This window comes from Ambystoma mexicanum, chromosome 6q (assembly GCF_040938575.1).
Source record: "Ambystoma mexicanum isolate Mex_15411 chromosome 6q, UKY_AmexF1_1, whole genome shotgun sequence".
NCBI classification, from domain to species: Eukaryota; Metazoa; Chordata; class Amphibia; order Caudata; family Ambystomatidae; genus Ambystoma; species Ambystoma mexicanum.
The window spans coordinates 457,514,462-457,535,606 of record NC_090937.1 but is presented as its reverse complement, the minus strand read 5'-3'; the positions used below and the strand labels follow the sequence as shown (position 1 = coordinate 457,535,606).

At 48.1% G+C, this 21,145-nt stretch overlaps 1 protein-coding gene across 11 annotated transcripts in view; it reads right to left on the bottom strand.

The window, feature by feature from the left end:
• Positions 1-21,145, bottom strand: part of TBCK (TBC1 domain containing kinase) — a 2,754,978-nt gene that overhangs the window by 1,953,113 nt on the left and 780,720 nt on the right. For all 11 annotated transcript variants that reach the window (XM_069630931.1, XM_069630933.1, XM_069630936.1 and 8 more), the window contains 2 exons: positions 10,676-10,736; positions 10,524-10,585 (listed from right to left, as the gene is read on the bottom strand). In XM_069630931.1, coding sequence (XP_069487032.1) covers positions 10,524-10,585; positions 10,676-10,736 — 123 coding nt within the window. The remainder of the gene's footprint in view (positions 1-10,523; positions 10,586-10,675; positions 10,737-21,145) is intronic.

Here is a 21,145-nt window from a genome sequence, read left to right as displayed (position 1 = left end):
AAATAATATATTCCAGATGTCACTGCTGAACTACGGGTGTTTGTGTTACAAACACAATTTGGTTGGGGAACCACAAGGATATGATTCTCCTGAGAAGTATGAATGTTTAATATTACAAAAGCAACACAAACCCTAATGGAGTGAATGTAACAGAACTATGGCTATGGCTGTGAGGTATATTGGTATGTGTGGCTACCACCCACCTACAGGTTGAAAAAGCAAAAAAGCACAACAAATGCGCAGTATAAATAAGTGATAAAATTACAACCATTAATATGGCATTACAATTCTATTTACAATGTGTTTGATATTTTGTCAGTTAATGTCTTGACTTGGATTTAGTACATGTGGAAGGATATGAGAGAAGTGGTGGACTCATTTGTGTTGACTTGTTTGGACACGGTCATCAATTTCTTTGAAAGTGAACACAGGAAGGTGGAACAAAATCAGCAACACCGAAAGACAATGAAAACCAGTATACATTAAAACTTGAACTACAATGTACAATAGTTGAATGCGGAAACCAAGCCACATATCAAAATATCACACCTGCTCCCATCAACATCACTACTGTGAGACACCAGAGGGTGCCTCACTTGCTAGTCCGCTGGGATCTCTCGCTCTCAGGTGGGCAGGGTACGGCCATCGCCTTTGGATCCAGACCTTGGGGGTGGAGGAGTGTGGTAGCATCACCTGGGTGGGGGGGATCTTTGGGAGTCGGGGTTATGGCAACCAATGGTGAGACACGGTACCCTCCCTTTCCCGTGCCCCATCCTATTCTTTAGATTTCTCCAATGTCTCAACCGCCCACCCCTTTCTACATAAACACTGGGCCGAGGAAGAGGGCGACTGAAAGTAAAGATGCTTAACCCTTAAATAGCTCATCGAACATGTCCCGTTAATCAGGTCAGGCACAGTCATTATTTGACCTTAATTACCTTCATCTGATACCCATTAGCTCCCCCCCATATTGACAATAGGTCGAACAAGGAGACACTCTGAGCAAGGTGAGACACGAGAAGGAGCAGATCTTCCGGGGCGAAGGCAAAACCACTGGAACAGGTCGACCGATCGAGGGACCAGAACGAGGGGTAAGAAAACCCTGAAGATCTCTGCAGGTCGCTACCTCTGGGAAACCGTGAAGGATACGCGGAGTAAGCCAAATCCCAGACAAGAAGAAGCCTGCATTGTGTTTCAAGGATGCCAGGGACCCTCCCGGGTGAACAACAGTTAGGGAGGCGAGGCCAAGCCTGAGGTATCAACCTTGACTCATGAATCAAAGCTGCAAAGACAAGAAACACAACCGGCGAGTTAGCGAGAGAAAAGAAAGACCGGTTTGTGTCAAGAAAAGATTGAAGCCGCACCAGCGTATCGCACGATTACAGGTTGCGCACGTGCTGATGAGACGCGAAAGAAAGCAAACTGGTAATGAACTTTTAAGTTACAGATAACTATGAGGACAGGGATACAGAGTAGCGGAGTAGTCCGGCGAAATAAAATAGCCCACTCGAAAGTCTCTGATAAATGTTTGATGTCTTGTTATAAAGTAGCAAAGTGAACAAACTCTGAAATGTGCAATGGTTAAGATTAACCCCGGCTAAAGGGGAAGTTAAAAGGTGATTGCTTGAAGAGGAAGATTTCTTTGAACTTTTCTTTTTTTTTTCTTTATTTTAATGTAGTGCATGACATACATCCTAAAATACAGACTTCAACAACATTAGAGAATTTATATCATTTAGGGGCTTTAGTGCCCAGACATGCAAGTATTCGAGCAGTATATTTTAATACATTCACTTTTGCATGGTTTTCACTGGACAGTTCATTGTTTGCTTAAGTATTCCTGGAAAGGCTACCAAATGTCTTTAGGCCTGCAGCTTGGTATTAGAAGTGAAACATAGGCCTCCTCGCACTCATTGGCATATGTCATTTCTCTAATCCACATTTTAATGTCCGGAGCAACCTTTTCGACTTCCATTTAAGCAATATAAATGATTTGGTCATCAAACACCCAAGGCTATAAAGGTGTTGCAATTTAACAGTTACCTTCCCTATATCCCCAAACAAGTATTTTGGGAGTGACAGCAGAGGGGGGACATCCGGGCATTCTTGTAGACAGTTAGCGACCTCCTGCCAAAACCGGGCTACCCGAGGGCAGCTCCAGTACATATGATGTGGATCAGCCACGTTTGCGCTGCATTTGATGCAGCCACCATATGCCTTGGGGGCGAACCTAGCAATTTTTGTGGGGGTGTAATGCAACCTGTTGAGTATCTTAAATTGTAGGAGTCTGTGTCTAGCGTTGAGTGGTACCTCCTTGGCCAAGCGACACCATCGGAACCACTGAGCTTCGTCCAACGGAATGCCCAGATCTGCCTCCCACCTCTCTCTAGCGCTCTGGGATTGATTCTGTGCTTCTTGGCATTTCTTATATAGTCTAGAAACCAGCCCTCTGGGGTTACCGCTTGTGACCACCATGCCCAGCACTTTGCACTACTCGGGTTCATTAGGGAACAACGGCCAGCGCCCCCTGGTCGCTGCTCTTATTCTATAGTATTGTAGTGATTTAATGGAGCTAACGCCCAATTTTTCGGAGAAATCTGTGTGTGTAACAAAAGAGCCCTCGGGAAAGAGGTTGTTCAGTGTTAGTGTGTCATCAAGGTCCCACCCCCTCTGAATGGCATTATCATATGTTGGGGCGGGGTGGGGTAGGGGGTGAGTCCTGGCAAAAACAAAAGCCGGATTTCCCAGACGTAGGGTGCGGAGACTCTCAGTCTCTTGAATATTCTGGCCCAGGCGTTTACGGTTGTGTGGACCGGATCGAACGTGCAGGCATCTACATGTCGAATGGCCAGGACTATAGTACGGAGGCTCTACGGGGATGCACTGTATTCCTCCAAGTTAATATGTAGGGGCCGATTGTTTGGGGAATACCAATATCTGACGAACTGTGCTTGTGCTACTTCATAGTACAACTTGAAGTCTGGGGCTTGTACCCACCCCCCTATTCATATGGTCTGGTCATGGCTTCCCATCACATTCGCAGAGTTCCAGAGCACCATATGAATCCCACTGCCAGTGACCGTAGCTTATCAAAAAATGCATGTCCTGGCCAAGCCGGAATATTAGTGAAGTAGTATAATAATTTGGGGACCACAATCATTTTTAGAAGGGACAGCCTATCGTAAAGGAAGATTGGAAGCCTGACCCACAGGTTCAATTTGTCTTCTAGTATTTGTATATACTTTTGTGGTTTTCAATTAATAGTGAGCGATGTTGGCGTGTAACCACTATGCCCAGGTACTCGAGTTTGTCCTGGACCCATCGAAGTCCTGCTAGTTCAGGTGGGGGAGTGGTAGCTGCGTTCAGAGGAAACTGCTCTGATTTGGCTTCATTGATATCCCGAGTAAATAGCGAATTTGCATACTTCGTCCAAAACTGGGTTGAGGTTCGTAGCTGGGTTTCTTATGTATAGCAACGAATCATCGGCGTAGAGTGGTATGATTTGCGTTTGTCCTGTTGTATGCAAGCCTTGATGTATGCGTCGAGTCGCAAGATGCATGCCAGGGGCTCTATGATGAGTGCGAACAACAATAGGGATAGCGGGCAAGCCAGGAAGGCATATAACAAGCGGACACACTGGATAAATAATTCTCCCAGTCCCATTCGCCATAGCACAGAGAACAGGAACTGCCATGAGACAGAGTCAAAAGCTTTCTCGGCGTCCAGTGAGGCTGCCACTGCTTGTGCGTTCGGGTTGAGTTGTGAGATAATACCAAACAGTCTCTGTAAATTGAATGCTGTTGATCACCCAGAAATAAACCCCGATTGATCAGAGTGCAGAGTGTGTGTCATGTGTGGGAGGAGTCGAGAGGCTTGCAGTTTGGCAAAGATTTTTGTGTCTGAGTTGATCAGGGACAATGGCCTATATGACCCCATGTCAGCAGCAGGTCTATTTGGTTTCAGTAATACTGTAATTACGGTATACAATGATGAAATTGCGGCAAAAATGTCACCTGTACAAAAAATTGTGGCAAAAATGCTGTGGTTTGACCCGTTAAAGGTGTACCCCATTACACATCTAAGCTGTACATCTTCTTACCTTTTGCGCCCTTATACTCCAGGGTCTGGTGCGCATAATAAATACTAAAACAAACAAACACACACACACACCATTTAAGGGGAACGGGGGTTTCGGGGGTTGTCCCCCGCTCCCCTTAAATGGTATAATGGGTCCGGGGGTTGCTGGTGTATCCCCCGCATCCTTTACATGGATTGCGGCGGCAAAATCACAGCCTTTTTGCCGTGATATTTTGTGCCCAATGCCATTTTTGCCGCGATTTTAACACATGTAACTGTAATCACTGCTTCTGAGAGGGATGGGGGAAGTCTGCCAGATTGTAGTGACTCCTCACATATTTGCAGTAAGTTGGGAGCAAGTGCAGAGCACAGCTCCTTATAAAATTCGATACCCAGTCCACCAGGACCAGGTGCCTTGCCAGACCGAAAGCGATTTAATGGTATCAGTTATCACTTCAGTGGTCAGCAGCTGATTAATGGCCTGTTGGGACTCAACTGGGAGCACCGTAAGCAGTATCTCATCCAAGTAGGCTTCCAGCTCTACAGCTGAGCAGCCGTCTGATTTCGAATACCAGGATTCATAAAACCTACAAAATTCGTTATTTACTGCTTCCGGGGTATTGAGGGTAGTTCCGGTGGAACTCAATATTCCAGTAATATGCGGCACCCCTTTCTCACTTTTGACCGTGTTCGCCAGTTGGCATCCCGGTCTATCAGCCTCGTCGTACCTTCTCGCTCGTACAGGATAATAGAGTATTTGGACCTCCCTGTCTGCAAGCTTCTTGAACTTTAGGATATTCCCCTTAATGCAACCAAGTAGGGCACAATCCTGTGTGTTGCCATATTCGACTTCTAGTTTTTAAGGTCCATTTCCACCCTTCCCAGTTCTCGTCTAGTTTCCTTTAATGCTCCTGAAGCCATGGAGAAGTCTTCCCCCTGACCCAAACTTTGAAGGCTTCCCAGACCGTGCTATGGTGCTGCACAGTCCCGACATTCCTTGGGAAAAATTCCACCGCACTGCTGTGCAACGTCTCCAGGAAAATTGGGTATGTAAGACATGTAGGGGGTATACGCCAAAGTGGACAGTGGGGCGGTCTGTCTGCTCCATTTCAGTGTCATAATGATGGGGGAATGATCTGAAATTGTGCAGGGGAGGATCCTAAACTCTTCTACTTGTGTCAAATATGAAGTAGGAATCAGCCAGTGATCTATTCTCGAGTGTGCGTCGTGGACTGTTTAGTATGTGTATTCACGTATGCTTGGGTTTCGCCCTTCCCATGCATCCACTAAGTCAAGATGTTTCATCATGTTTAGCAGCATCCGGCCTGCATTGGTTAGTTCCCGCTGTGTAGGTCTGGATCTGTCCATGACACAGTCTAATATCAGGTTAAAGTCCCCTCTCCAGATAACATGTGTGTGGGGATTCCCCAGAAGGATATCCAAGATCTGGCCATAGAACTCAGGGTCGTCAACATTTGGGCAATATGTGTTTATCAGAGTCGTGGTGGCACCTGATAGTTCGCCCCACAGAATTACATATCTGCCCTGTGGGTCTATGCTGCGCTTGGTTTCCTGGAACGTTATGGATTGATGTATGGGTGTCATTACCCCCCGGGATTGTGTCGAGTAGTGTAGGACACCACGCCTTAGCAAATTAATCATTAAGGATCCCCGTGGAATGCGTCTCCTGTAGCATCACCACTTTAGGAGCCTGCTGGTTCATGTATGCAGCAACTTTCTGCGCCTTAATAGGGTGGTTGAGCCCACGGATATTCCATAACAGAAATGTAATGTTAGATCCTAACATGACTGAAGTATGTTCAGCTGAGGACCAGTCTTTGCAGGGCTAAACATAGGATGTGTCTGTATTGTGTGGTCGAGGAGCAGTCTGCACTGTTTTTCTAATTCAAGAATATCAACTTTTGAAAATAAACCTATGAAATCCAACCATTCGCAATTGACATTAACCTCTTCCCATCCCCCCTCCCACATCACCCTCAACTTGACGAAGGAACCCATAACACAATACTACATTTTTATATATCCCTTGGGGTGCACTGTGCAGTCTGTGGTGCTACTCAGATGGCTGCCTTCTTGCCGCCAGCCCCGAAGCTTGAATTACCGGTGCCCATAATCATCGTGCAGTTAAGGCATAATCCACTGAAGTTGGTCAATCACTGTCCATGTTGTCTGGCTCGTTGCTGCCTGCAGGGGACTTCCCCGCCATCGCGATCTCTTCTCGGTAGCGGTATAGAGATCATGGACTCAATATATGCTGTTGCTTCATCAGGATCCTCAAAGAAGTGAGCCCTTCCTCCGTATTGTGTGCAGAGCTTGGCTGGGAATAGTAGCACATATTGTACTTGCCGGACACGTAGTCATTCTTTGACTGGATCATATGACTTGCACTTAGTACATTGGCGGCGAAGTCAGGATATATACGTATATCTGAAGATTCGTAGCGCAACACCCCTTTTTCCCTTGGCAAGCGCAGGATTAAATCCCTGTCCCGAAAGTTGAGTAGTTTAGCCAGGGTAGTATGTGGGGGAGCCCCTGGTTTGGGGACAGGGGCCAAGACCCGGTGTGCCCTTTCCACCAGGAAGTATTGTGAAAAACTAGTGTTTTTAACAGGCTTTCTACAGCTTGTTCCATCGGGCCTTTTCAGGCAGCCTCCGGGATCCCGACTATCCAAATGTTATCACGTCAAGATCGCCATTCTAGGTCGTCAGGTTTATTCCGGACTTTGCTGAACTCATGTTGCATATGTGAGATGTCACGATCATGTTTTGTAACTTTATCTTCCGTTTCGCTAACGCTTTTTTCTACTTCCGTGATGCAAGCCCCTTCCTTTTCCAGCTTAGATTTCAGGGACCCAATGGTCGAGACAATATCATCTAGCTTCACGTTCACTGCCATGAAGCCATTCTGCATAGCAGCAAGGAGGCGATCGTCCCTGGTAGTGTGGGACGCAGAGGCTTGTTCATTTTCAGTTGGAGCCTCAACAGGGTTCGAGATACTAGCAGTGCTGCTTGTGTATGTGTCCATTGGGCTTTTTTTTTTTTTGACCCGGATCCCTTTGCCATGTTGACTCCAACTTAGTATCTGTCCGGTGTTCAATTAGGGGAGACTTGCCGGCAGCTGTCTCTTGCACTGTTATATAGTTCCCCTTTGTAGTGCTCTTTTCCTTCTCCCTCCTAGTCAAGTGCTATTCAGATTATCATCAGTGTCAGGTCAACCTAATCCAACCTGAGGAGCTACCGTGGCAAGATCGGAGTCTGATGGGCTCTCGTGGCAAGCCAAAGTTCTACTGGGCGAATGCGGCCATCAAGGAAGCTATGAGGATGTTCTCCATTATGTGATGATGGGTGATAAATAGGGCACCAGGGCGGATCCTCTGTTGCTTGGGCGATATGTAGCACCATGCACGTGGTCTCAGAACTGGACTGCTCAGTGCGAGTGCCCCGAGTCCGGCTTCCAAATTAGTCACCTGCGCCCTGGGAGCCCAACCGCTTTCATGGAGCGGGAACGCTGACAGGCACACTGCGTCTTAAGGGTGCCTCTCCACCATGGCCTCAATGGCTAGTGTAGTTGAATTCACCACCATTTCTTATCGCCAGTACATGCCTATGGGTGCCAGCCGCACACACCTCAGCAGTCCCGGCAGGTGTCGGGAGTCTTATTTTGTCACCAGCCTTCCCACACTGAATTTATTGGCAGTTTGTGTCCAGTCTTGCTAATTCAATTGTGCCCTTCCAGCACGGGTCTGTTTGTAACTACTCTGGGCACCTGTCAAGCCCAGCACTGTATATGAACTACATTTAAGCGCAAGGTTGGGTGGTCAGTTTCTGGGCCAGGACTTACTAACCTCGGTTCTGTGTCGAGCCGCTTCGCGTTGTATGGTGCACCGTCCCTGCATCCGCAGGGGGGAGCATAACCACCCATACAGGCCGGGAGAGGTGAGTGGTGTAGCAGGCTCACACCGATAAGGCACTGTTGATGTGGCCCGCCCGCCGTTGGCAGTGGATCATCCACACACGCCTTTGTGCACACTCCCAGGGCGACCCTGCTCCTCATGTAGCCCAGGGCCTCCTGCGTGGGTGAAAACAGCTGCACCACGCCTCCTTACTTGGGTCCGGGTTTATCAGAGCGTGTTGTAGGGCTGGATGTGTGTCAGCCGCTCCAGGCGATCCTGCACCGTCACCACACCTCCGGTGATCTGGTCTGGGTCAAATTTCACCGTTCACAGTGTGCTCGCCACATCGTATGGATTTTCTTTCTTAGCAGGTTGCTGCCACCATCCGGTGTATGGCCCAAGGCTGTGTCCGTAGGATCAGTTACTTATTGGTTCAGTGTACCATGTCTCTGGATCCGTGTGCGCAGCAGTATACTCGCTGATCCCGATCCCAGTAGCTTCAGAGTTCGAGTCCCCAGCGCTCCACACCTTGCGTCTCTGACCTGGCCTAGGCAGTCACTGGCGTCTGTGTAGCTTCTTGTGGGCCTAGCAGTCCGCTGCCGGCCACGAGTGCCTCAGAGCATCTGCCGGTGGGGGGTTGTCAGGAAATGTCTCCGGTTTCCTCAGGATCACTGGCAGCCGCCACAGCCGCACTTCCGACACCGCCTGTGGTCGGACCACCACACGCTGCGCACTCTCCTTCCACGCCAGGGAGTGCGTAGACAGACCTGCCAGCTGCCGGTCCCTGCCACTTGGTTTCGTAGGGTCTATAGCGATCGGGTTGTCTCAGCTGCCATGCCCATCATAGGGATTAATAGTGGATGGGCCCGCAGCCGCTTCTCCAGAAGAGTAATGTTGAGCGGTCCCCAAGGGTGCGCGCCCTGCAGCCACTCACTATTCCGCGTAATATAGCCGCTGGCAGCATCATAATTTCAGCATCTCACCGCTCCTTACGAGTGTTCCAGATCTGTACTAAAATGATCCCCCAGCTGCTTGGATCATTTATTAATGTAAGACCGAGATAGTTTGGCAGAAAGAGAAATTTGAAAACCTGAGCGCTTGTACTGTTATGTTAGAAGTTAATTCGGCTATGGGTAAATGCAAGGTGTGGGTCACCTGACAAGCTTGCCACAATTTGTAAGGTATAGAGCAAAGGTTGCATTCACACTGCACACAAATCACAAAAGTACATGCGTAAGTTGCATGTATTTAATTGATTGTAGGTCAGCCTGACACATGTTTCGAGCTATGTGCTCTTCCCCCGAGGCTGAACAGATCATATACAAATGAGTTTTAAAACCACATCAAAGTAATGTTTCCATTGAGGTAACACAAACCAAAAGACAGTTTAGCAGGGCAGAGAACCATAAGCCGCATGACTATTCATTTGGGTTGGTGCAAATAAAAAACAATAAGAATTTCTGAATTATACATTCCCAGAAACATAACATTTTTTATTTTGTGTGCAGTGTGAATGCAACCTTTGCTCTATCATTTATTAATGCACTGCTGGCATCAGTTCTTCATTGAAACGGGCACAAATGGATTGATTTGGATTACGGATATTACGAGGCTGGAGCTCCTCGTTCAGGCGGCCATCTTGCTTGGCTGCTCAACAGCGCCCCTTCTTTGAACTTTTCTGATTGAGGTATAGAACTACCAATACCAAGAGACATTGCAGCAAATAACATTAAGGGAAAGCTGAAGTGAAAGTCGAAGTGGTCCTGCGGAGGTCTATTGTAAAGGCCTCGCACATTCGCAAGTCTTCGACATCAGTGAAAGGTCCGAGTCTGGCTGAGGAAGACCAGAAACATTAAATAAGTTAGGGGAAGAGAACCCCTAAAGAATGAGAATGTAGCTTGAGCCTGGCTAAGGGTGATCTACGTTGAATCAGATACTTTTTGATTGAAAGGTCTGAGCCCGACTGAGGGAGGCCTACTGGGGGAGGCCTACGTGAACTTTTTTGAACTGTGAATGAACTTTTGGAAAGCTGGAATAACTGACTTTAATGTGGAAGGCCAAGCGGGCCTGGCCCCACGTTTTCAACTGCATTTTTTTGATAACCTGCGCCAGAGTGGGTCATCCTGTTTACGGGGGCCGCCTTACTCCGTGCTGTCCAATGTGAGGAGGAGAGCTGACTCAGCCACATTGATCCTTTAAGGTATAACATTGACTTTTCTTTGCATACACATTCCCCTTTTTTGTATAAGTGCTAGGACAGGCATTAGGTTTTGTTAGTCTGAGCCATTTTGATTTGACAGACTAATTAGGACTGTTTTCTCTTTATTATTTGATGGTAGAGACTACTCCCATCATAGCTATAGGGCAACATAGGAGTCTTTCCACACCCCAAGAATATAATAAAGGTTTTGAAACTTGTAACGTTTGGGTCAGTGTCATACTTGTAATACCATGCCTCCCTTATAATACCAAAATTCCTACATTCACATAAAGACCAGATATACCGTAAAGAGGAGCAATGACGATCACATACCTTGATAATGTCCACACATCCATGTTCTTCAGCAAGTACTGTTACAATGTCATCCACACAGCCTGCAACAACATATTAATATGCTGGTAAGAAATAAAACACCCAGCAAAAAGATCATTCATCTTTTCAATGATTGCCACTCTGTTACCAACCTAATGTAAGGATCAATTTAAGTCGTTCAGATATTTCCAGGCTGTGAAACAGTTTTCGGCCCTGAAAAGTAATATATAAATCAGTTCTGTCAGTTGAAGGGCAGGCCAACACCACACACAATTTACAATCTAGAAATAATCACCAGCATTTTAACTGCAGTAAATCCTTAGATCCTCACTTCTCACCATCCCTCCAACTACTGTAAGTGCTTCCAATTGGCGGAGGGACAGATTATTTTTTAAAGTGTTCACAATGAAACAAGTAGGCACATGATAGTTTAAATGTCCACTCCAACCAGATAACTAGACGTACTATCTCTTGTGTGCACCCTGCATGTGCACCTTTGGACGGCTGTCATTGGTACTGGCAAGGATTTCAGACTAAGTTCAGCAGTCTAATGTGACAGTTTCAGGGGCTTGATCCTGTCAATAGGGGGAAAGGGAGGACAGGGACCTTGCCCAATCAAACTGGGGTAGGGGGCCTACCACGGTGTATGCCAGAGAGAACGCTACCAGAGAGGTGGGGGTGTGAGAGTTGGGTCATGCCTGATAATATTGATGATCACTCAATGACTTAAAGCCTCTTGTCTGGCCAGAGCTTTCTTGCATTGCTTGTAGGACCGCATTAACCAGAAAGCAACAAGCAGATAGATGCTGAATACGTGTCAGACCGAGGAAATACGGTGCACACCAGCCTCCATCGAACCTGCATAAGATATAACTTACTAGGCCGAAAAGAGAATGGAACATCAGACTACACAGACTGCACAAAAAGACACACACGAGAATGGGGTGGGCCTAAAAGGGGCTTTTGAAACCAAGCAGTACGATGATCTTGCACCGGGGAAAAGAACAGCGTTACATAGGCCCATAGAGTCAGGTGAGGTACAGCACCAATGGGGAGGTGGGAGAAGGAAAATAAATGGAAGTAATGGTATAAAAAGTCCACAGAAACAAGAGAGTGAAAAGTGTTTCGGTGAGGTCGAGAGTTGTGGTGGTGGGGCGAGAGACCAGGCCCACAGTGCTCACCTGCAGATCCTGCCAATATTGTGATAAAAAAGGCTGCAGCCCAGAGGAGAAACCCGAGTTGGCAACAATAATCTGACTGTAAGATTGGTTAAAAGGTTGAGGTTATACGATCTTGGCATTAAGATTCAGGCTACAAGATCTAGGTCGTGCAATTCACACTATACAACTGAAATTGTGATTTAATTAAAGTGGGGTACATTGCATGGAAAATCAGTCATTACCTAAAATTGAATCAGAGTTGCAGCGCACCATGAGCAAAGTGTGAGATGTACCAGTGATTACAAATTTTACAACATGATTCAAATCCAATGGTGGAACATCAATGGTAGAAACTGTTTAGTCTACCCTCTCAAAAAGTGCAAAACAGTAGGGAGAGTAGAAGAAGCCATCTTCGGTAGTCCTCCTAAGCACGAAATAGCATAAAAGTACTCTTAACAGTAAGAATCTGAATATCTCTTTAGGCCAAGGGATACAGAAAATCTTTAACAGAAGTCAGACAAGTCAGGTTATACAAATGGCTCTCACAGTGATGAGATGTTTTGTTTATAAATACGTCGTTTATCAACTAATCACATTGGGAAGGGCAGAACAATTATGCCACCTATATTAAATTATGTAAAGGACTTAAGCTGGCCTATTGATATAAGTCTGGACATGGAAATATATGAGTTTGTGTGTGAATGTAGTGTACGCGAGTGTGCATCATGATGTTGATTTGTACATATTTTGTTGTAGGTTATATCAGGGGTTTGTGTTATAATGCCGTATTTAGATACATTTTGACTATTGTATATTAAAGTGACAGGAATGATTTGTGTCAATTATATGAAATCAAGAGTACATTAAAAAGTTGTTTGAATAAATGTTCATGAATTTGAATTTCGCTGTGTTGTGCCCCCATTTTTAAAAATTGGATTTAGGTGTGTGCTCATCTTACTTTTTCCTTGTACTATGCTGACTGGTTACTCCCTTTCCCGCTGTTCTGGTTGTTTGCTGTTCCCCCACCCTCTGCAGTTCCCACTGTTTCTTCCCAGTCCTGTTGTGTCCCTTTGTTCGCCTACTCCCTTCCCTTGCCTACTTGCCTCACATGCACCTCAGCTGCTCTGCTTCCACTTTGTTCCCCTCTCTATGGCACTTTCCATCTCTCCCATCTTCCCCAACTGCTTATCTAGCTCCTACCCTTTACCTATCACTAGGTCTGGCAGGAAGAAACTCAAGAAGGACCCACAGGGCTCCAACCCAGGCCTGCCCATTGCTGACGCCTATGTTAGTGCTTCCGCCAAAGAGACTCTTACTGACATCCTCTTTGTCGTCTCTTCTCCCGACCTATGGACTCTTGGTTGCTCTACTCTCTCCTTACTCTTCCTCATAAAATAATGGTGGCACCCTCTGGGAGGTCCTTCTTGCCTTATTCTCCACCACCAGGGTCATCATAAAGGTCTATCGAAATGATACCATCCTGGTACAAGGACCTCTACCCAACCTCTTACTTTTTGATTGGCTTCTGCCTCGCCTTATCAACTTTCCACTTCCCTCCTCACGGGCTCCCTTGCCACGTGCTTCTACGGACGCCCGGGCTTCCTTGCCAGCTGCTCCCACCTAACCTCACTGCCACTATAATAACTGCTCCCTTGGCGCTTGTAATGGTACAGGCTCTCTTGCCCACTCGCACAGCTCTGACAACCATATCAGCCTCCACCTCTCTGGTGCCCTTGCCACCCACTGCCTCTGCATCTGGGGCTCCCGTGGGCCCTGTGGTCCCTCCTGCACTGGCTCACTTGCCTTCTGGTATGGTCCTGGCTCCCTTGCCTACACTACCCTCACCGACATACTTGTCATCCTCGGCTCTTCTTCCCCTTCCTACCTCTGTCTCTCAGGCACTCTCGCTGCTCACTGGGAGGACCACTATCCCCTGTACCCCCCCTCATAAGTCCTTCAAAAACAGCAAGCTGCACCACATTGCCATGCTTAACTCTTGCTCCGCTATCAAGCACTCCACTTATCTGCCACCTCCTTGAATTCCTTGATCTGGATGTCCTAGCCCTTACTGAGACATGGTTCAAGGACAACTCTTGTCACGAGTTTTGACACTTCTCTCTGAAGGTCAAACAATCCTCTCTGCGCTCAGGCCTAACAGACCAGGAGGGGGAGTAGACTTGATCTTTCCGGAGTGGATCCCTGTTCCATCATTCCCACTCAGATCTACTCTTCTTTTGAATTTCTGGTCTGCAGGCTCTCTCTCTCCCGTCTCCTCTCTCACCCTGGCCACCTTCTATCGGCTGCCCGGCCAACCCACCCTCTTTCTCTCTGAATGGGCTGACCTAGCCTCTTCTCTCCTTTCCTCCTCCTCCCAACTCCTCCTTCTGGGTGATCTAAACATCCATCTTGATTCTCTGACTCCTCAGGTCCCTTCACAACCTATGCAACTCTCTTTCTCTCTCCAGTCTACCTTCTAGCCTGATGCACACCGCTGGCCAAACTATAGATGTTTTTATTCCTCTCATTACCTCACTCTCCTGGACTGATCATGCTCTTCTCTCTTCCCACGTGAAGCTCTCTTGTCCGCTAGCACCGGTACTCCCTTCACTGCAAGGTAATCCGATCCATGAAAAGTGTGACAGTGGCTGCCTTTGTCTCCACCTTCCCCCCTCCTACTCCTGCGGCTGACTCCCACCCTGACACATCTCTCTCAAAACTTTCACCTCCCCATCTCCAACACTCTTGACTTTCTTGCCCCTGTCATGGGGGTCTGTCGAAAGCCTTCCAAAAAGTGCAACTCTTGGTACAACTCCGAGCTGGCTGCCCTTAAATGAAAATGCAGAGCAGCAGAACGAAAATGGGGACCTTCTGGTGTACAATCTGACAAAGTGGCCTGCCGCGTTCTTCAAAGGCAATATAAACTCTGCATTTGCTCCAAGAAGAGAGTCTTTTTTTCAAGCCTACATCTCAACGACATCCAACAACACAGCTGAACTCTTCAAAGTCTACAAGGAATTGGCCAATCCTATTGCAGCCTCATATTCTACTGCACCCACCCAGGCCCTTTGCTCGGCCCTGGCTGCCCATTTCACTGCCAAAACACAGGACATCCTATCCTCTCTCTCTCCCCCACACCACCTTCGCCTGCACCCACTTTTCTTTTCTCAGATACCCCCCCCCTCTGCCTCCTCCCTCTACCCTGTCACACCTGAGGAGGTCTCTAGACCAGTCCGGTCCATGAAAGTCTCCTCCAAACAGGTTGACCCTTGCCCTCCTAAAACCATCAAGGACAACATTGACTCTCTTGCTCCAGCATTGGTCGACCTCTGCAACCTCTTTCGCCAATGGAGTTTTCCCCCACTTCTCCCAAGCACTCTCTTGTGCATCCTCTGCTAAAAAAAACCTCTGCTGACCCTTCTATCCCGGCAAACTATCGCCCGATCTCTATCACTTCTTTCCTGGGCAAACTCCTGGAGAAATTTGCCATCTCTCAGCTGACCCTCCATACGGAATCTGTTGGTTGTCTCCATGATCATCAGTCTGGCTTTAGAGCATCCAGAGGCACAGAAACTGCTCTTCTGTTCATCCATGAAAACCTGCTCTCAAATCTTGACTCTAACTCTCCTTCGGTTCTTTTCTTCTCGATCTCTCTTCTGCCTTCAACACTGTTAACCACAACATCCTGATCTCCGGTCTCTGTGATACCCTAGGCATCACAGATCTGGCCCTCACGTGGATTGCCTCCCATCTCTCTAAATCCTTCCCAGGTGGAACTTGGGTTCTTTCTCTCCTATATCACTCTCTGCAAGGATCTAACCTATCCCTGTGGTTCTTCAGCGTCTAAATGGCAATCTGGCCCACTTGATCTCCATCTTCACCTCTAACTTTCAGTGTTTTGCGGCTGACACACAGCTCTCCTTCAGGCTACCTTTGGCCTCTTCCTCCTCCTCGCTCATTCCTGACTGTCCGCAATTCAGTCTTGGTGTGCTGCTAACTACCTCTGCCTCAGTGCCAGTAAGACAGAGATCGTCCTCATTGGGAGCCCTGCCCTGCTTTCCCAATTTCCCACTGGCCGGCCTCCTTTGGCCATGTGCCCTCACCTGCCAGTGAGGCAAAAAACCTTGGGGCCATTTTTGACTCCACTCTAGCCTTCTCCTCTCATATCTCGGACATCTCTAAAAAGTCGCACTACCAGCTGCACCTCTTCAGAGGTGCTCTACCTGTTCTCACCTTCTCCCAAAGTCCCACTGGCTCCAGAGCCCTGGTTCTCTCTAGGCTGGACTACTGCAGAAGCCTCTTTCTCAATCTACCTACTTCTACTCTCCGCACACTACAACTCATCCAGAACAGAACCACAAGACTTATTTATCCTTGGCCTCAAGCCCAGGGACCGCATCTCTCCCGGCGCAGAAACCCTTCACTGGCTCTCCGTGGCTGCTAGGGTCAAGTTCAAGAACCTCTACATACTCCACAAGGCTTTCTGGGGCCAGGGCCCGCACTATCTACAACGCTCTCTTTCCTAAATACTCTCCTTCTAGAGCCCTCCGTTCGGCCTCCTCCAACTCTCTGCGTGTGAGCCGTTTTGCCAAACAGGGATTTGGGGGTAGATCTTTATCCTCTGCAGGTGCCTCCCTCTGGAACAGCCTCCCTGCCTCTCTCTGCCTTGAGCCAGAACTCCTTAAATTCCGGAAACTCAAGACCTTCCTTATCTCTTCCTCTCCCCCTCTCCCTTGCTAACCTCCACCATCCCACTCTTCAGCCTCACTCCTCCATCTATCCCCTAAATCTGCTCACTTTTTGCTGACTGGTCGCCTGGCTGATCTCCAGAGCCTCACAGGTCCCAGGCTCCGCTGCAAGTCTTTGTACTTGCCTCATGGCCTCCTGAGAGAGGTAACATCTCTGTACTAAAGCCTGGGCCCTGCTGGACTGGGCGCACCTGTTTCCCCCTCCCCCTACCCTGCTCCTCCATCTGTACACTTGCATGACCTGAATTTATTAGGCCTAGTAAGTTCTATCTTGTCACCTCCCTTTGTCTCCCCCTCCCAAATCTGGTTGTGCCCGTTACACTTTATGCACTCGCACTAGGTAAAAGGCCATCAGGCCTAGTATGCTATTTTCTTTTGTGTTAGATCATTCGGAAACTTCAAGGCCTAAGATTGACAACTGTTTTTCCCTTGCTCCCTTCCCGCCTTGAAGCACTTCACTTGTGTAGCAGCACTATACAAATAAACAATTACAATCTCGTAGACAATTGCTCCTTTTCACAGAGGTCTTATCTTGTAGCTCAGCCTCTCATGAGCTACGCATGAAGGCTAAGTCTGGTCAGGCTTGGATTGAGCACCCTATCCTATAACCGAGAAAGCAAGTCCACTCTCGCAGGAAGGCACTAGGAGGGCGAGATGGACACGTCAAGAAAATCAGGAACCACGTTCTCTGATCCCAGTCTGGAGTGTTCAGGATGAAAGTTGACCTGAACCATCTCAGTCTCCTGAATAAAATGGAACACAGAGATTGTGGTTCCCCTCTACAATCAATCCCCCTCCCTCAGATCCACCTGATGGAGGATTTCACTGAAGCAATTTCTGGCTGTCCAGGACTTCCAGACTGACAAAGGTCTGCTCGGGACATCCAAGACAACATTCTCTGTCCCAGACCGATGGGCTGCCGACAGAGAACAAGTTACTTCTTACCTTGTAACGTTCTTTCGACGGGATGTTCCTCCGACGTATTCCTCATCTTAGATATCTCCTTCCAGCTCTGCTGGCCTCGGAAAATTTTTTCTCTCTCTAGAGGGCGCTGCGCGTCGACGACGTCCGAGTCGATGTCCCTCGACAGCCGCCATATCGACGTCGACGTCATCCTGCCTATAAAGGCCGCGCGCAGCGTCCGTTGCTCAGTTCAGTTTTGTAGCCCACAATAATACTTTCTGGACTAAACTAATCACCCTGAAGGAGCGTAAACTGCAACAACAAGGGAAGTAGAACTTCGGGGATGGATGGGAGGGTCGATGAGGAATACGTCGGAGGAACATCCCGTCGAAAGAACGTTACAAGGTAAGAAGTAACTTGTTCTTCGAAGGGATTGTGTCCTCCGACGTATTCCTCATCTTAGATAGGCTCCCATAGCAGTATTCTATTATTGGAGGAGGGAGTACTGACTTCACGCTGTCTTCTATTGATGAATAGAATGCAGTACAGCCCTTCCAAACCTAGTCTCTTGACTGGAGGAGGAATCCAAATTGTAAAAACGTGTAAAGGTATGGACAGACGACCATGTAGCGGCCGCACAGATGTCTTTAACCGGCATGCCTCTTTTGAGGGCCAATGAAGCTGCAATACCTCTGGTCGAATGAGCCCTAAGGTTTTGAGGGGGCTCTTTCCCTGCTTTTTTATAACATTCCAGAATGGCTAGAATGATCCATCTGGAAATGGTCTGCTTAGTTATTGGTAACCCCATCTTGTGACCTGCGTAACCTACAAACAGCTGGTCTGCCTGTCTTATCCTGGCTAGTCTACTGATGTAAAAACTTAAAGCCCTCCTAGGGTCTAGCCTGTGTAACCTCTCTTCCTCTTTCCCCGGGTGAGGAGGAGGATAGAAAGATGGTAGGGTAATCTTCTGAGTGATATAGAATTCAGAAACCACCTTTGGGAGGAAATTAGGCTTCACTTGTAGGACAACTTTGTCTTTGTGAAATATTGTGTGAGGGGGTTTACAAGAAAGAGCTTGTAATTCGCTCACCCTTCTAGCAGATGTAAGTGCTATTAATAAAACAGTTTTAAGGGTAAGGAATCTTAACAAAAGAATGGAGAGGTTCGAAAGGTGTGCCCATCAGGAAAGTTAGTACTAAGCTTAAATCCCATAGGGGAACTTGGAATGGTCTTGGGGGATAAACATTGGTTAACCCCTTTAGAAACTGTATAACCAAGGGTAATTTGAAAAAGGATGGTTCTTCCGCAGTGCACTTAAAGATGGATAGCGCTGCGAGATAGCCCTTAATGGTGCCAACTTGAAGGCCTGAATTTGCCAAATATAGTAGGAAGGACAAAACCATTGGTGTACCACATGAAAAAGGGTCGATATTCTGTCCTCTACACCAGCTGCAAAATCTGTTCCAACGGCAGCGGTATAAAGACTTTGTTGCTGGCCTCCTTGCCGAAAGCAACACCTCCATAACATCATCAGGGAGGTCCCAATCCTTGTACCTCAGCCTTTCAGAAGCCAAGCATGAAGGTTGAGGGTTTTGATGTCTGGATTGAGAACCTGACCTCCCTTCTGTGAGAGTAGGTTCTCTCTGAGTGGAAGTTGAATTGGAGGGCAGATGGACAAGTCTAGAAGGTCCGGGTACCACGTTCTCCTGGCCCAATCCGGGGCAATTAGGATCATGGTTCTCCGGAATCTTCTCAACCTCCTAATCATTTGAGGAATGACAGGGACCGGTGGGAACGCGTACAGAAGCGGAAACTCCCAGTCCACTATGAACGCGTCTCCCAGAGCTCCTCTCGGGGGAAATTCCCTTGAGCAGAACAGGTCGCATTTCCTGTTTAGGCTGGTGGTGAACAGATCTACCTGAGGGGTTCCCCAAAGGGCGAAGATCTCTTGAAGGACTTCCTGAGCTAGTTCCCACTCGTGGGAGACTGTGCTCTGCCTGCTCAGAGCGTCCGCTGTCAAGTTCTTCTCTCCGGCTAGGTGAACTGCCGATAGAGAGATTCCTTCTTGGATTGCCCAAAACCAGAGCTGCATCGCCTCTCTGCACAGGGGTAGTGATCCTACGCCTCCTCTTTTGTTGAGGTAATGCATGGCCACCGTATTGTCCGTCATTATCAGGACGTTCTTCCCTTGTACAGCTGGCAGGAACGCCTTCAGCGCAAGTCTGATGGCTCTCAGCTCTAACAGGTTGATACGTAGTCTGGACGCCGATGGAGACCAACGACCGCTGATGGTCAAGTCGTTGGCGTGGGCTCCCCACCCCGTGAGTGAGGCATCCGTGACTACTGTTATCTCCGGCCAGGGTTGCCAAAACTGTTCTCCTTTCAGAATGTTCTCCTGACAGGCCCACCACTGAAGGTCTCGACCCACCCTGCCGGGAACCTGAAGAAGATCTGTCATTCTCCCTGAGAATTGTGACCACTGAGTCCTCAGTGCCCACTGGAGGGATCTCATTCTCAGGCGAGCCTCTGGCACTAGGAAAATGCAGGATGCCATGAGGCCTAGCAACCTCAAAAAGTCAAAGGCTGGGAGACGTTGGGCATGTTGGAACTTGGTAACCATCTGTAGAATATCTTGAGCCCTCACCTCTGGTGGCGAGGCTTTTCCCAGGGATGTGTCCAGGATCGCTCCTATGAACTGGAGTCTCTGCAATGGTATCATTTGTGACTTCTTTAAATTGAGGGAGAAGCCCAGTCTGTGAAAGAAGTGGCACACGTGATTTAGCTGGATCTGAACTTGTTCTGAAGAAACAGCCCTGATCAACCAATCGTCCAGGTAGGGGTAGACGTGAATCCCTTCCCTCCTTAGACTTGCCGCCACTACCGACATTAACTTGGTGAAGACCCTCGGGGCGGAGGTCAGCCCAAATGGCAGCACTCGAAATTGAGAGTGAGAGCTGCCAATTGCGAACCTCAGGTATTTCCTGTGTTTGAGATGGATAGGCACATGGAAATAAGCGTCCTGAAGGTCCAGAGAGACCAACCAGTCCTGGAACTGAAGGGCCTGGAGGATCTGAGAAAGAGTGACCATCTTGAATTTGTCTTTTCTGAGGAATTTGTTCAATTCTCGCAAGTCCAAGATGGGTCTCAGTCCTCCGTCTTTCTTTGGAATGAGAAAGTAAGGGGAGTACCAGCCCTTGTTCCTCTCCGCTACAGGTACCGGTTCTATGGCACCTTTCTCTAGCAGGTCCAAAATTTCCTGCGAGAGGAGCGGTCTGGAGCTTTCTGAGCGCTGATCCCCGGTGGATGACTCTGAGGTATACGTAGGAAAGGCAGGCAGTAACCTTGGGCAACTGTTTCCAATGCCCAAGCATCTGACGTGATAGCCTGCCATACCGCCAGATGTTGAGTCAACCTGCCTCCTACAGGTGTCCTGTGAGGGAAGTCCTCAGAGTGGTTTTGGGGTGGCTGATGCAGATGCCGATGGTAAAGAGGCACCTGCTGTTGCTGCGGCTTTTGAATATCTACCCCGTCCACCTCGGGTAGCTCTTCTTTGTCCCCTTTGAACCGGACGTCCTCTACCTCTTCCGAATGCGGAGTAGAAGCGAAAGGACTTGCCCCTCGCAGAGGTTCCTGTGGGACGAAAAGGAGTCTGACGGATTGCAGCTCCTAGGGATTTAGCTGCTGCTTTTGAAGTTTGCAGTTTCTCTAAACTGTCATCCGCCTTTTTCCCGAACAAAGAAGAGCCATCGAATGGCATGTTCAAGAGCCTGGCTTGCACATCTGGGGCAAAACCAGACTTTCTCAACCAAGCGAA